The sequence below is a fragment of the Coregonus clupeaformis genome, chromosome 26, assembly GCF_020615455.1.
Source record: "Coregonus clupeaformis isolate EN_2021a chromosome 26, ASM2061545v1, whole genome shotgun sequence".
NCBI lineage: Eukaryota > Metazoa > Chordata > Actinopteri > Salmoniformes > Salmonidae > Coregonus > Coregonus clupeaformis.
Window position 1 is genome coordinate 2,846,832 of NC_059217.1, and position 16,236 is coordinate 2,863,067.

Genomic DNA, 16,236 nt, shown 5'->3' on the forward strand with positions numbered 1-16,236 from the left:
CACATTGATTCCTTAAAAGTAGACTTTATTGAGTAAAATGGGTGAAACAGAGGTCAACAACACTGGAATCACTGGAGATAGTAGGCCTGCCTAGCTCTGTTTGTTATACAATGTTGCTACAATGTTATTCTCACTGTAAAGATTGGCACCATCCCTGAATTCATTTTAAACAGCCTGCTATTACTAATAGGTTCATAACCTATTACATGGCACAACAAATATTGAGTGAGACAAATTCACCTTTAAAAAATTTCAGAAAACTTTTTTCAAAGTAATTTTCTATTTTTTTTTCAGTAATAGAAAACAGGCTGGGATGGGACAGTTTCATGAGGTGACACCAGAGGGTGAGGCTGACTCGACAGTCCGTGGGAAATTGACAGCTGGTGGAAAGACAGCCAGTCAGTGATTGTGGAAAAGAAAAGAGTGATGCACTAGGCTATAGCCCATGTCACGAATTCCTGAATATGATATGCCACAAAATCCTATATGACAGAGACAAGAAGTCACTATAATTATTTACACATGTGAACCCTACAATGAAATACTATAATTGTTTATTTTCTAAATAGACACCAACCAGAGTAACTATGCCTACATAATAAACGTTGTAATTATTAGGCTATGTAATAACTGTGTAACAAGCAACATAAATTATTTTGTCTCACTTTGTTGTCGGCTATGTAAAAAAAAAAAAATGTGAATATGGCCCAAACCTGGTATTAAGTAACAAACAACCTAGAGGCCTAAGTCAATCACTGTGATAAAAATAAAAACATTTGATGGGGAAAATGACAGGGAAAGCAAAAATGCCCACAGTCATCAAGCTAGGTAAGAGATCATTAAATATGTTTAAGTGATTGATAAGACTGAACTAGATCAATAATAATTCAAAAATCAATATTGTGTTGCACCTTTAACCAATAGCCTAACAAATGAACAACTCTTACAAATACTTTTGATTGTCATCCTCTATATCAAATTTCAGTCAGACCACCCAGCCAGCCTGAGCCGCCTGCATGCCCGACCCCCACCAGTCTAGTCAATACCTCAACTCTCTCCTCAACACAACTTCTTTCCCATCTTTTTTTTTTATGTCTCAAGGGAAATGTTTAGAAAACAAAAGTTTAATAAAAACAAACATACACATACACCTACACATTAACACACAGAAACAGTACACCTTCCATATAATTAATATCATAGGCCTAATAGTACTGCTCTTTTTACTTGAACACAATATAGCTGGGTCACCCCATCCTGCCCCTAGGGGTCCACGGCCCTGCAACACCCCAACCCAACACACCCCACTCAGCTTTAGGATCTTAGTGAAACAGTCATTATTGGTTTCAGGTGTGTTAGGCTAAGGCTGGAGTAACAACCAACAGTACAGCAGACCCCCAGGGCCAGGACTGAGCAGCCAAGCAGCTAGGGATTGCCTAAATAGGTACTGTATCTCCCCTGACGTGGCATGTTTTTAATACAGACTCCTTTTGTCATACAGTATTCCATAAGGCATCCAGATCTTATGAAAGTTGCACAGTATACCCTTAATCTCGTTTTCGATATAGTTGGTTCAGAGTTCGTTTTGATATTTCAACCTGCGTGTCCTCGTCGCGTCTGGTGTGGGTGGACAAAAATCAACATGCGCGCGATGACGCACGCACGCGGTCTGGTCAACATGTAAAGAGTAGCCAGTTTCTGCTCTGCTTGCTTTTAAAACTCAGAGAAAAATGGCTACACAGACAGCAGCTGCCTCTGTTCATCTCTTTCGTGTTGGTCCTATAATGTAGCCTTTCAGAAGCTTTGCCTTCACACAGCCTGTCCACATGCTCTGCGATGTCCATGCTATCCTGAATCCAGCAGTCTGAAACAAGAAAACAGCCTACCAACAGCCTACCGACCACTCTGAGGCGTCCACATGGTCCAAAAGCACACTGCAGCCGGGTTTTGTATCACAGTGCAATGATAAACTCGGGGGACAAAAATGCAATTTCAGAATTTTGGGGAGGTGTAATGTCCCCACTGGTCCCCAGTGAAAGTTGCACCCCTGGGCCTGGCATACAGATAGTGAAGTAGGTGCATGATTTAATATTGGTCTTGGTTGGACAAACTGCTTACTAAATGCATAAGTGAAGCTGCTGTCCCCACATTATGCTTCACTCTGAGTAGCCCTGCCCACTCCGAGTTGGGCATGTCTTAAATAGCTAAACACTTATATGGTTCGCACGCTGAGAGGAGTATGCTCATGGTTTGCTTGCGGGGAGTTAGGGGAGCATTGTATAGGTAAGTGGCAGAATGCAGCCTATGAATGAATGACTAGCTCTGATGACTAAGCTTTGTAGTGAGAAAGAGATGCGCATGTATGCTGACAGCTTATAATAGATAGGCTATAGCCTATAGGCGCTGAGCCTCTTATTGAATAGGCATCTTATTATAGTTAAGGATCATCAGGCATTTGACTCCTGTCATCATAGTCATTTATTTTAGTGGCGTGTAAGCAAACATTATTATTAAGAAATATTAGATACAGAATCAATTTCAGCCTACAATTGCGTAAAATCGGATGAAACATTTAGATAAACATGCATTATAGAGGCTGCGCTAAACATTTTGTCGCAGGCGGTCCACACAAACTAAGGAGTTGGGCAACCTGTTGGTTAGCCCCGACGCAAAGTTCCTATAATTGGTATGCTTACATTTGTATTGACGAAATCCATACGTCACCTGTTTGTCGCGAATGTTGAATGAAATTCCATTTGAACCTACTCTGCCGATTGTCAGCCGTTCGTAAATTCACTCTGTATATCTACTCGGATATCAGATCACTCTCGTCTGAGTGTGCCAGAGCGCAGAATAACTGATGTATTTACGAACGCGCAATATCGTTAGAATCTGACCGGTGTCAGTAGCCTAAACGTCTGCAAAGAAAACGTTATTAAATTATTGCCAGCAGCACAGTTAGTCACTAACGCTCTAAATAAAATGAAAACAGCCTAACCAACTCTGTTAGGGCGAGTGAAATGGTCAGAGTGAAGTGATCTCTTATTTGTGTCTGGAAAAAGCTAGCAAGCTAGCCAATTTTAGCCAGTTCAGTTAGCTTGGGTGCTTGACTGCTGTTGTGAGGTCAGAACGCTCAACCCTACTCCTCCGCCAGAGCTTCAAGTGTGCGCTCTGAACGCTCCCAGAGCGAAACGCTCTGTATTTACGAACAGACAATCGGAAAAAACCGCTGAATTTACCAACGACCCAGAGCGCTCTCTGACACACACGAGGCAATTTACTAACGCAGACAACGGCTGGAATGTGGTTTTAACCAATCAGCATTCAGGATTAGACTCACGGTATATATATATATATAAAGGAACATAAACATAAAGGAACATAAACAGACTTTCCAAACGAGGGTCTGCTGCAGGTGCCTGACATATCCTATCACTTCCTCTCTGCTTAACATCATGTCAAAACAAAAGTCATGCAGGTGCGCCTTTTGTGCACAAGCAAGCGATAACTTGTGGGGAACGTTTATTTCGACAGAGACGAAGAGGGTATGCAGCAAACCCACGTTTGGGAAGTCTGTTTATTAATATCAGGTGCGTCATTTCAGCTACATTTAGGGTATGGCAAAGTGACAGCCCCACCTATTTTGAATAGGCTACGGAAGGTGGAGTCTTCCATCTGCATTTCCGTGTTATTTCCAACAATTTGGGATTTGAAGGTTAGTAGGCCTATTCCCACTATGACAACGCTATAATTGGATCTAGAATATTTTGTGTTCAGAGATCTGTTCATTTTGTTTCTGTTGACCACAGTTTTTTCATTAGAGGATTTTTATGTGGTGATTTTAGGACGCTAGTGAGTGCTGTGTTAAGACATATTTTGGTAGGCTATTTCTATAACTCAGGTCTAACTAATTATAATAGCAATTTTTTTATTTTCTTCTAAATGAAATGTAGATATCCTTTATGCATGCAGAATTAGCCTATACAGCCTGAGATTGGTATTGATGCGGGTTTGATAGAAAAGTCATCCATGACATGTATGTATCCTACCCTCCAGATAGTTAATAAAATATGCATACTTGAAGAGAGAAGTTGTCCTGATATTTTTTATACCTATCCATGCCTTACACAATCAATACATCGGCAGCCTTTCAACATTAGGCTACAATATTTTCTGCATAACGTCTATGGCTATCAGTCTACCGCACACGCACATGCACATGCACATGCACACACAACATGAGCAGATTAACTTGGTCAAAAATATTATTTATAAAAGATGATCAGAAAGAATGTGTTGGTAACTCTGCATTATAGTATAACTTATTTATTTTGAACGAAAGCCACAACTAGCGCACAAATGAGTCACTTGCCTTTATGCTGACAAATATCACACTTGACTCGAGTCATTCAACATTTGTATTTGTATTTAATATGGATCCCCATTGGCAGCAGCTACTCTTCCTGGGGTCCAGCAAAATTAAGGCAGTTATACAATTTTAAAAACATTACAATACATTTACAACAGATTTCACAACATATTAAGTGTGTGGCGTCAGGCCCCTACTCTACTACCACATATCTACAACACTAAATCCATGTGTACGTGTGTGTATAGTGCGTATGTTATTGTGTGTTTGTATGCAAGTGTCCGTGCCTATATTTGTGTTTCTTCACAGTCCCCGGTGTATATTTATCAGTTTTTTTAATCAAATCTTACTGCTTACTTGATGTGGAATAGAGTTCCATGTAGTCATGGCTCTATGTAGTACTGTGCGCCTCGCATAGTCTGTTTCCGGACATGGGGACTGTGAAGAGACCTCTGGTGGCATGTCTTGTGGGGTATGCATGGGTATCTGAGCTGTGTGCCAGTAGTTCAAACAGACAGCTCGGTGCATTCAACATTTCAATACCTCTCACAAATACAAGTAGTGATGAAGTCAATCTCTCCTCCACTTTGAGCCAGGAGAGATTGACATGCATGTTATTAATGTTAGCTCTCTGTGTACATCTAAAGGCCCGCCGTGCTGCCCTGTTCTGAGCCAATTGCAATTTTCCTAAGTCCCTCTTTGTGGCACCTGACCACACGACTGAACAGTAGTCCAGGTGCGACAAAACTAGGGCCTGTAGGACCTGCCTTGTCGATGGTGCTGTTAAGAAGGCAGAACAGCGCTTTATTAAGGACAGAATTCTTCCCATCCTAGCTACTGTTGTATCAATATGTTTTGACCATGACAGTTTAAAATCCAGGGTTACTCCAAGCAGTTTAGTCACCTCAACTTGCTCAAATTCCACATTATTCATTACAAGATTTAGTTGAGGTTTAGGGTTTAGTAAATGAGTTGTCCCAAATACAATGCTTTTAGTGTTTGAAATATTTAGAACTAACTTATTCCATGCCACCCATTCTGAAACTAACTGCAGCTTTGTTAAGCGTTGCAGTAATTTCAGTCGCTGTAGTAGCTGACGTGTATAGTGTTGAGTCATCTGCATACATAGACACACTGGCTTTACTCAAAGCTAGTGGCATGTTGTTAGTAAAGATTGAAAAAAGTAAGGGGCCTAGACAGCTGCCCTGGGGAATTCCTGATTCTACCTGGATTATGTTGGATAGGCTTCCATTAAAGAACACACTCTGTGTTCTGTTAGACAGGTAACTCTTTATCCACAATTTAGCAGGGGGTGTAAAGCCATAACACATACGTTTTTCCAGCAGCAGACTATGATCGATAATGTCAAAAGCCGCACTGAAGTCTAACAAAACAGCCCCCACAATCTTTTTATCATCAATTTCTATCAGCCAATCATCAGTAATTTGTGTGCTGTGCTTGTTGAAGTCCTTCCCTATAAGCATGCTGAAAGTCTGTTGTCAATTTGTTTACTATAAAATAGCATTGTATCTGGTCAAACACAATTATTTCCAAAAGTTTACTAAGAGTTGGTAACAGGCTGATTGGTCGGCTATTTGTGCCAGAAAAAGGGGGCTTTACTATTCTTAGGTAGGGTAATTACTTTTGCTTCCCTCCAGGCCTGAAGGGCACACACTTTCTAGTAGGCTTAAATTGAAGATATGGCAAATAGGAGTGGTAATATTGTCCGCTATTATCCTCAGAAATTTTCTATCCAAGTTGTCAGACCCCGGTGATTTGTCATTCACCTCTTCCACACTCACTTTACTGAATTCTAAATTACAATGCTTGTCTTTCATAATTTGGTCAGAGATACTTTGATGTGTAGTGTCAGCGTTTGTTGCTGGCATGTCATGCCTAAGTTTGCTAATCTTGCCAATGAAAAAATAATGTTGTTGGCAATATCAGTGTTTTTTTAAATGAATGAGCCATCTGATTCAATGAATGACGGAGCAGAGTTTGCCTTTTTGCCCAAATTTTCATTTCTTCGTTTTACTATCATTCTTTGTCATTTATCTTTGTTTCATAGTGTATTTTCTTCTTCTTGCTATTCAGTTTAGTCACATAATTTTTCAATTTGCAGTATGCTTGCCAATCGGCTGTGCAGCGAGACTTATTTGCCATTTATTTTGCCTCATCCCTCTCAACCATACCATTTTTCAATTCCTCATCAATCCACAGGGATTTAACAGTTTGTTTAAACAAAATGAATAAAAGGAACATAGTCCTATTAATCAGGGGCGTCAATTGGGTATGGCCTGTAATTAAATACAATATGAGTGAAATACTTTTCCTTCCAAAAAACATTAATTAAGTATGTTAAAAAGCAACTTTTCTGTGTTGGAATGGTGTGGGCGTACCCCAACAACAGAAAGCTGTGAGCTATATCGGTCATAAAAAATATGAATGTGAGTAGACCACTGATTGGCCAGCTTTTTCTCCTCAGGAGGATGACATCAACCTCTATGAGGAAATAGAAAGCATTTTTTAAATGTCTGTTAGAGGTACAAGTTTTAAGTGGGGTTTTTGAAGTGTTTTTTCTCAAATGTATGCTTTGGCCACAAATATGAGTATAGGACAAGACAACAACATTATTTGGGTATGAGTTAACAGAATATCAACTAGAGGTCTTCACGGATCTACCCGAACCCAATTACCGGAGATCTGACCTGGGATCCGACCAGGTCAGATCCCACATTTTGTATTAATCCCTCGGATCCAGGGTTGGATCTCACTCAATGGCCACGGGCCTCGGATCTGTGTGAAAATATTTGAAATTCCATCCGCATCCGAAATTATTTTTGAAGAGTTTGGTTCCTAGACAACATAAATGCAAATATCACACATTTACGTTTTATTCTCTTAACCCCTAGTGTCTAAGCCATTAGGAGGTGATATCTAATAACCTAATATGGAATTATTTTTGTCGCAATTTCTTGCACATTTATTAATGATTTATTCAGACTTAAAACCTGTTTAGATTCAAATGTGATATTGCATTTTTACACCACTTGTAATTCATTTGTCACGTGTAGGCCTACACCAATCAATCAATCGATCAATAAAATGTATTTATAGAGCCCTTTTTACATTCAGCAGTTGTCACAAAGTGCTTATACAGAAACTGAGCCTAAAACCCCAGAGAGCAAGCAATGCAGATGTAGAAGCACGTGGCTAGGAAAAACTCCATAGAAAGGCAGGAATGGGAGAATTAGAGGGCGCATACCTAAGATCACACAGGACACCAGATCAGACAGGAGAATTACACCAGATATAAGAAGCTGACCCTAGCCCCCCGACACATACACTATTGCAGCGTAACTACAGGAGACTGAGACTGGGGGGGGGGGACACTGTGGCCCCATCCAAAGTTACCACGGACAGGGACAACCAGACAGGATATGACCAGCACAGCCCCCACACCACTAAAGGGATATCAACAGGCCACTAACTTACTACCCTGAGACAAGGCTGAGTATAGTTCACAAAGATCTCCCCACTGCACGAGCCCGAGGACAGGAAGGAAGGAAGAGCGCGAGCAAGCCAGTGATTCAGCCCCGTAATAGGGTCAGAGGCAGAGACTCCCAGTGGAGATAGGGGAGCCGGCAGGCAGAGACAGCAAGGGTGGTTCGTCACTCCAGTGCCTTGCTGTTCATCTTCGCAACCCTGGGCCAGACTACACCTAATCATAGGACCTACTGAAGAGATTAATCTTCAGTAAAGACTTAAAGGTTGAGACAGTCTGCGTCTCTCACATGGATTGGTAGACCAATCCATAAAAATTGAGCTCTATAGGAGAAAACCTTAACTCCAGCTGTTTGCTTAAAAATTCTAGGAACAATACAGAGGCCTGCGTCTTGTGACAGTAGCGTACGTTTAGGTATGTACAGCAGAACCAAATCGGCAAGATAGGTAGCAAGTCCATGTAATGCTTTGCAGGTTAGCAGTAAAACCTTGAAATCAGCCCTAGCCTTAACAGGAAGCCAGTGTAGAGAGGCTAGCACTGGGGTAATATGATCACATTATTTGGTTCTAGTCAAGATTCTAGCAGCCGTATTTAGCACTAGCTGAAGTTTATTTAGTCCCTTATCCAGGTAGCCGGAGAGTAGAGCATTGCAGCAGTCTAACCTAGAAGTGACAAAAGCATAGTTTTGCTTTTCTGCATAAAATTTGGACAAAACGTTTCAGTTTATTTGTTACTTGGGACCTAAAACATTTGCCGCCATCCACTTCCTTATGTCTGAACCACAGGCTTCCAGGGTAGGCTGTTTTGGGGCTTCACTATGTTTCATTGTAAATGTACAGCTGTGTGTCATCTGCATAGCGGTGAATGTTGACATTGTGTTTCCAAATGACATCACCAAGAGGTAGCATATAACATAGTGAAAACAATAGTGGTCCTAGAACGGAACCTTGAGGAACATCGAAAAATACCATTGATTTGTCAGAGGACAAACCATCCACAGAGACGAACTGATACATTTCCGACAGGTATGATCTAAACCAGGCAAGAACTTGTCCGCGTAGACCATTTGCGGTTTCCAATCTCTCCAAAAAGATGTGGTGATCAATGGTGTCGAAAGCAGCACTAAGGCCTAGGAGCACGAGGGTAGACGCAGAGCCTTGGTCTGATGCCATTAAAGGGTCATTTACCACCTTCACGAGTGATTCGATATAGGCCGATCATAAAAAAAATATTCCAGGTCAAGGTTTGGCTTTTTCAGGAGAGGCTTTCTTACTGCCACTTTTAGTGAGTTTGGTGCACATTTGGCGGATAGGGAGCCATTTATTATGTTCAACATAGGTGGGCCAAGCACAGGAAGTAGCTCTTTCAATAGTTTAGTTGGAATAGGATCCAGTAGACAGCTGGACGGTTTAGAGGCCATGACTATTTTTGTGAATGTTTCGAGAGATACAGGATATAGGACTCATTTCACTGTGGATATAGATACTTTTGTACCTGTTTCCTCCAGCATCTTCACAAGGTCCTTTGCTGTTGTTCTGGGACTGATTTGCCCTTTTCGCACCAAAGTACGTTAATCTCTAGGAGACAGAACGCGACTCCTTCCTGAGTGGTATGACGGCTGCGTTGTCCATGGTGTTTATACTTGCGTACTATTGTTTGTACAGATGAACGTGGTACCTTCATTTGGAAATTGCTCCCAAGGATGAACCAGACTTGTGGAGGTCTACAATTTTTTTTATGAGGTCTTGGCTGATTTATTCTGATTTTCCCATGATGTCAAGCAAAGAGGCACTGAGTTTGAAGTTAGGCCTTGAAATACATCCACAGGTACACCTCCAATTGACTCAAATGATGTCAATTAGCCTATCAGAAGCTTCCAAAGCCATTACATAATTTTCTGGAATTTCCCAAGCTGTTTAAAGGCACAGTCAACTTAGTTTATGTAAACTTCTGACCCACTGGAATTGTGATACAGTGAATTATATGTGAAATAATCTGTCTGTAAACAATTGTTGGAAAGATTACTTGTGTCATGCACAAAGTAGATGTCCTAACTGACTTGTCAAAACTATTGTGGTTGAAAAACAAGTTTTAATGACTCCAACCTAAGTTTATGTAAACTTCCGACTTCAACTGTATATATATGGATGTATGTGTATGTATGTATATATATATATATATATATATATATATATATATATATATTTGCGAGAAAGAAAAAACATATGGGGGATTGGAAGTGATGCAGACAATTACATTGATGGAAGTTACAATCTATCTGCAATATTAATGCTGATCTACCCCCTTAAAAAATAAATAATAATAATAATAATAATAATAATAATAATAATAATAATAATAATAATAATAATAATAATAATAATAATAATGAAGTTCATGAATTCATCACTGCTGAATTGCAGGCCATCTTCACTTGGGGAATGCTGCTTTTTAGTTAGCTTTGTGACAGTCTCAAAACATTTTGGGGATTGTTTTTATTCTCCTCAATCAGGTTGGAATAATTAGCTGATCGGGCAGCAGTGAGGGCTTTCGATAGTGCACGCTACTGTCTTTCCAAGCTAGTCGGTAGACTACCAATTTGGTGGAGTGCCATTTCCGTTCCAATTTTCTGGAAGCTTGCTTCAGGTTTCGGGTATTTTCTGTATACCAGGGAGCTAGTTTCTTGTGACAAATTTTGTGTGTGTTTTTAGCGGTGCGACTGCATCTAGGGTATTACGCAAGGTTAAGTTTAGGTCCTTGGTTAGGTGTTTAACTGATTTTTGTACTCTTACGTCCTTGGGTAGGTGGAGGGAGTCTGGAGGGGCATCTAGGAATCTTTGGGTTGTCTGACAATTTATAGTGCAGCTTTTGATAATCCTTGGTCGGGGTCTAAGCAGATCATCTTTTGCAATATCTATTCCACGGGACAAAACTAGATCCAGGGTATGATTGTGGCAATGCGTAGGTCCCGAGACATGTTGGATAAAACCCACTGAGTCGATGATGGCTCCAAAAGCCTTTTGGAGTGGGTCTGTGGACTTCTCTATGTGAATACTGAAGTCACCAAAAATGTGAATATTATCTACCATGACTACGAGTTCCGATAGGAATTCAGGGAACTCAGTGAGAAATGCTGTATACGGCCCAGGAGGCCTGTAAACAGTGGCTATAAAAAGTGATTGGGTAGGCTGCATAGATTGCCTGACCAGAACCTCAGAAGACTAAAACACCTGGGTTTTCTTTCATACAAGGCCTCATTTAACTTAGTAAATTCATCAGGCTTAAGCCATGTTTCAGTCAGGCCAATCACAACAAGTCTATGATCAGTGATTAGTTAATTGACTATGACTGCCTTGGAAGTGAGGGATCTAAATAAGTAGTCCTATTTTGAGATGTGAAGTATTATCACAATCTCTTTCAAAACATTCCAGTGAGACTGCTAAGGCGAACACCGCCATGTTTCGATTGTTCCAACCTAGATCGAGGCACAGACACCATCTCAATGGGGAAAACTAAGCTGACTGCACTGACTGTGCTAGTGTCTGTCTCCACAGCTGGCAGGCTAGCTAACAGCCTGCTGCCTGGCCTGCACCCTATCTCATTGTGGAGCTAGAGGAGTTAGAGCCCTGTCTATGTTGATAGATAAGATGAGAGCACCCCTCCAGCTAGGATGGCATCGGTCACTCTTCAGCAGGCCAGGCTTGGTCCTGTTTGTGGGTAAGTCCCAGAAAGACGGTCAATTATCTACAAATTAAATATTTTGGGAGGGGCAGAAAACAGTTTTTAACAAGTGATTGAGTTGTGCAAACTGGGAGCGGGCCAGAGACAATTACTCTCTACACTTGCCAGTTTTAGCCTCAGCCAGCACCATCTTCAGATTAGCCTTTACGTCGGTAGCCCTGCCCCCTGGTAAACAGTGTATGATTGCTTCATAATTATTTAAGTCTAATATTGCGGGTAATGGAGTCGCCAATGACTAGGGTTTTCAATTTGTCAGAGCTAATGGTTGGAGGCTTCGGCAGCTCAGACCCCATAACAGGTGGAGGAGAGACCTGAGAAGGCTCGGGCTCTGACTCCAGCTCAGTGCTTAGTGGGGAAAACCGGTTGAAAGTTTCTGTGGGCTGAATGAGCGACACCAGTTGAGCATGCCGACAGCATTTCTTTCCGGAAGCCTTGATAAAATTGTCCGGCTGCGGGGACTGTGCAGGGAGAATACTACTACTATCTGTACTTCCTGGTGGCACAGACACTGTTTCATCCTTTCCTACACTTAAAATGCTCTTGCCTAACAATTGCATCCGAAGCTGGGCTTACAACTCGGCTATCCTCACCATAAGGCGATAGTTCTCCTGCATATTATGAGTACAGCATCTGCGATTACAGGACATAACGTTAATGTTACTACTTAGCTTTTTTGTCTGGTGGTGGTCCTGTAGAACCATGTCCAGATAAAGCATCTGGGGTGAAAAAGTGGAATGAAAGAAGTCGAGCGAGGACAAAACTTAGATGTTGGTAAATTTGTTAAATATAGAGTTTGATAAACTGCAAAAAGTTTGTCAGGTAGCCAAGTAGCAACAAACAGCACAGCATAACGGAGACAACACGGAAGTGACGTATATCGTGTGTTTTAAACTTGATTCTGGACATAGAATAGCCTACTGACCTGATCCACAGAGCCAGCCATAGGCTACTGTAGCCTACATCAGTTACTATGACAGTAGACTGTTGTAAGAATATGGAGCAAAATGCCAGCTGTTGGCTTTAGGGATATAAGATAAATGTAGTAATAAATTAAAGTCCTCATAATTGTTTTGTTTCAGTTAATGTAAATTGTGCCCCTTATTTCTTATGATTTCATATACATTTAATTGATTTCATAAAGTGAGCTATATTTTATGTTATATTTTATATATTAATTTTTCTATTTTGAACCACCACCTCCACATCTTCTTTGGTTGACACTTGGATACTCCCCGACACACTCACTCACTCATCGCTGTCGCACCGACTGTCACATAGGGCAGCAACAAAGGCTCTCTATTTCTGTCTGTCTCTGGCCATCTTCTCCACCGTGCCCCAGCTCTGGGGATGTTGTTGGAGCTCTGTCTCGATTGTTTTTCACCACATTGTCTTGGGCCTCCCCCTTTTACCTCTGCCCTCTGGATCCCTGACACACAACACAGGTTATTGGGATTCAGATGCTTCAGATGAGCCTGTTATGAGCCGCACACAGACTGCTTGCCGCTTCTCCTTTGTATAGTGGCAGTTTTCCCAGGAGCACTAAAACTTTAGTAAACCCTTCATAAATGCATTAATAGATTCTTTATAACACTTACTAAACTCACATTTTGCATGTGATGCACTCAATGACAATATTGTGAAACCTTTGGAAATATAGCATTATTGTTTGAAAAGTAAATTTTTTGTCTTCACTGTGATAAATAGAACACAGTATTTGTTTTTGCGTTTTTCTTCTAGGCACTGCCAAGAAGGTGAGCTCAACCTGAAACCACGTTCACCACCTCTATAATATCCAATATGGTTGAAGAAATGCCTTCATGGACCTCAGAAAAGTTTGCTGATAAAGTGTACATTTCAAAGAGAAGTATCAGGAAAAACGTAATGAACAAAATGCACTACGTTTCCCATGTGCCCTCAGAAAGCGTAACAGTCAGCACTGCTTACAAAGTGGAAAGGGACTCTAACCCATCTGATAATGATGATACCGACTCCCTCTCAGGTAGTAGCTTCACTTGGATGATTGCTTTAAACCCACAAACACCTACCTGGACTCTGGCTGAGAAGAGACTGTCTGCCTATCAGGACCTCTGGAGTCCTCCAGGTTCACCCACAGCCATTGAACATAATATTGCCAATAGGAGAGGCTCTACTTGCGTGGACGGGGTCTATTCAGACTCGTCACAACAAGAGGAAGGCAACATCAAGAACATTACTAAAAGGAGACTGCAGAGGAAAGTGTGTAGCGGTGATCCTTCCGATCTGAAGCTGCGTCTGGTGAGAGAGATCAGGCCCAAACCCAACAAGGCTCCGTCTGATGTGCGTTGTGATATGTTTGATGTGTGTGGGAAAAAGGGAAATGGGAAGAGTGGAGTATCACTAGTAATTCCCCCTCCATTAAACAAGGCTGATGCCTGTGAGAAGGATAAAGTGCCAATGGTGTTTACTGCCATGAAGAAACGTGGAGTAGAAGGAGACACAGAGAACCGGCCCTACAAGTGCACTCACTGCAACTGGGCCTTTAAGAAGTCCAGCAATCTCCAGAGTCATCTGGTTACTCATAGTGGCCTGAAGGCTCATGTGTGTGACCTGTGCGGCAAGGCCTATTCCCACCAGGGCACGCTGCAGCAGCACAAGCGCCTGCACACTGGAGAGAGACCGTACCACTGCCCCTTCTGTGACAAGACCTATATCTGGTCCTCCGATTACCGCAAGCACATCCGCACGCACACCGGAGAGAAGCCATACGTGTGCGAGACCTGCGGCAAGGACTTTGTGCGCTCCTCGGACCTGCGGAAGCACGAGCGCAACATGCACACCAACGACAAACCCTTCCCATGCATGCGGTGCGGCAAGACCTTCAACAAGCCACTGTCCCTGCTCCACCACGAGCGGACCCATCTGGGCGAGCGGCCCTTCTGCTGTTCCATTTGCGGGAAAGCCTTTGCCGTGGCCAGCCGCATGGCAGAGCACCAGATGGTGCACACCGGGGTGAGACCCTACACCTGCCTGGCCTGTGCCAAATCCTTCACCAAGTCCTCCAACCTGCTGGAGCACCAGGCCGTGCACAGTGGCATCCGCCCACACAAATGCTCCCAGTGCGGGGTGGCATTCGCCATGGTGTCCCGCTTGGTCCGTCACCAGTGCGTCCATACCGGAGAGAGGCCCTTCAACTGCAAAGGCTGCAGCATGTCCTTCAGCCGCACAGCTGCTCTGAAGCGCCACCAGGAGCAGACTTGTGCCGGGAGGATCTTTGTATGTGTGGAGTGTGACAAAGCTTTTCAGTGTGCCTCTCAGCTCACTGAGCACATGCTGAGCCATGACTCTACTGCTGCTACTGTTGCTGCTTCTGCTGTCAGAAACACAGAAGACTGACTGATGCTGTTGATGTTTGGGAGCTACCCTCTCATACAGTACACACTGTTGGTCTAATCAGCCTTACTGATCTCTACATGCTAGGGCAACATCCTGCTAGTCTGCTAACCCTTAAGCATCCTCTGACAATATTATAAAATGCATTCAAAAAAATATTATATTTAATTTTTCTAATGTAAAGCCTGAGATTGGCTGAAAAAAAAGGTTTAATTGTTTAGGCAGAGGTATGACGCTCAGAAATTATATGCAGCAAATTTCAAAAAAATTTCTATGCATTGATTAATGAATCTTATGCTAGTCAAATATAAATAACATACATTTTTCTAAACTATTCCAATCTGTTACATGGACTTATTGCACCCGTTACTGAAATTGTTGTTCCAGTTTATATGTTTAAGGTAGTCTCAAATCATAGTCTTACATGGCAGTCATTCATAACGCAGGTTGCGGGTGAATACAAATGCCGGATATCCCCACTCTGGCTGGATTCCAATAGCACCTCTAAGACGCACACCTACAGATGTAGAATCTTAATTTGATCACCCTGTTGCAATGCAGGAAATGTAAAACTTGTAGTGTATTTGAGGTTTAAAAAGGCTTCTGAAGTTTGTATTTTCCACTTAGAAATGTCAGACTTGATTTTCCCTAACGAAAGATTTATCAACCCCTACAAAAATGTATGTTAATTATAATCCACATAATAATTCACATTTCCTGTTGCTGCGGGATTATTGTTCTGCTGTAGCAAACTGGCTCAAATTAAGATCCTACATCTGTAGTAGCGCATTGAACATCCCAAATGGCACCCTATTCCCTATACAGTTTACTACTTTTGACCACAGCATTATGGTTCCTGGTCAAAAGTAATGCAATATATAGGAAATAGGGTGCCATTTGGTAATCACACATAATGTATGAAGTGGAGATAAGTCCTGAGGGTGCAGTTCTGAGATTAGCTAATCATATGGTAACAATCTGAATCTTTGAAAGTACAATATGGAACATAATTTATAGAATTTGTGTTTGTTATACATTTCTTGGCTTTGTTTTTGTGCTTTTTACCTGTGTGTTTGTTCTTTTGATGGACAGTTTGGACACCTTAATTGCAAAGGGGAGAATAACATTGGAATAACATCATGCAGAGAGCCCCATACCTTTTCTGAAAATCTAGACCAGCAAGATTGAATGAGATGGACCTCCTTTAAAGCACTTTACAATACTGATAGGGCTTTGAGCTCTCAGCAGGGTC

At 41.8% G+C, this 16,236-nt stretch overlaps 1 protein-coding gene across 1 annotated transcript; it reads left to right on the forward strand.

Annotated features, from left to right (window-relative positions):
• The first annotated feature begins 2,219 nt into the window (after nt 1-2,219).
• Nucleotides 2,220-15,572, forward strand: LOC121540507 (zinc finger protein 648-like). Its single transcript, XM_041849439.2, has 2 exons — nt 2,220-2,283; nt 13,353-15,572. Exon 2 carries the CDS (start codon nt 13,413-13,415, stop codon nt 14,985-14,987), a length of 1,575 nt encoding a protein of 524 aa, XP_041705373.1. The 5' UTR covers nt 2,220-2,283; nt 13,353-13,412; the 3' UTR covers nt 14,988-15,572.
• Nucleotides 15,573-16,236: the final 664 nt, after the last annotated feature.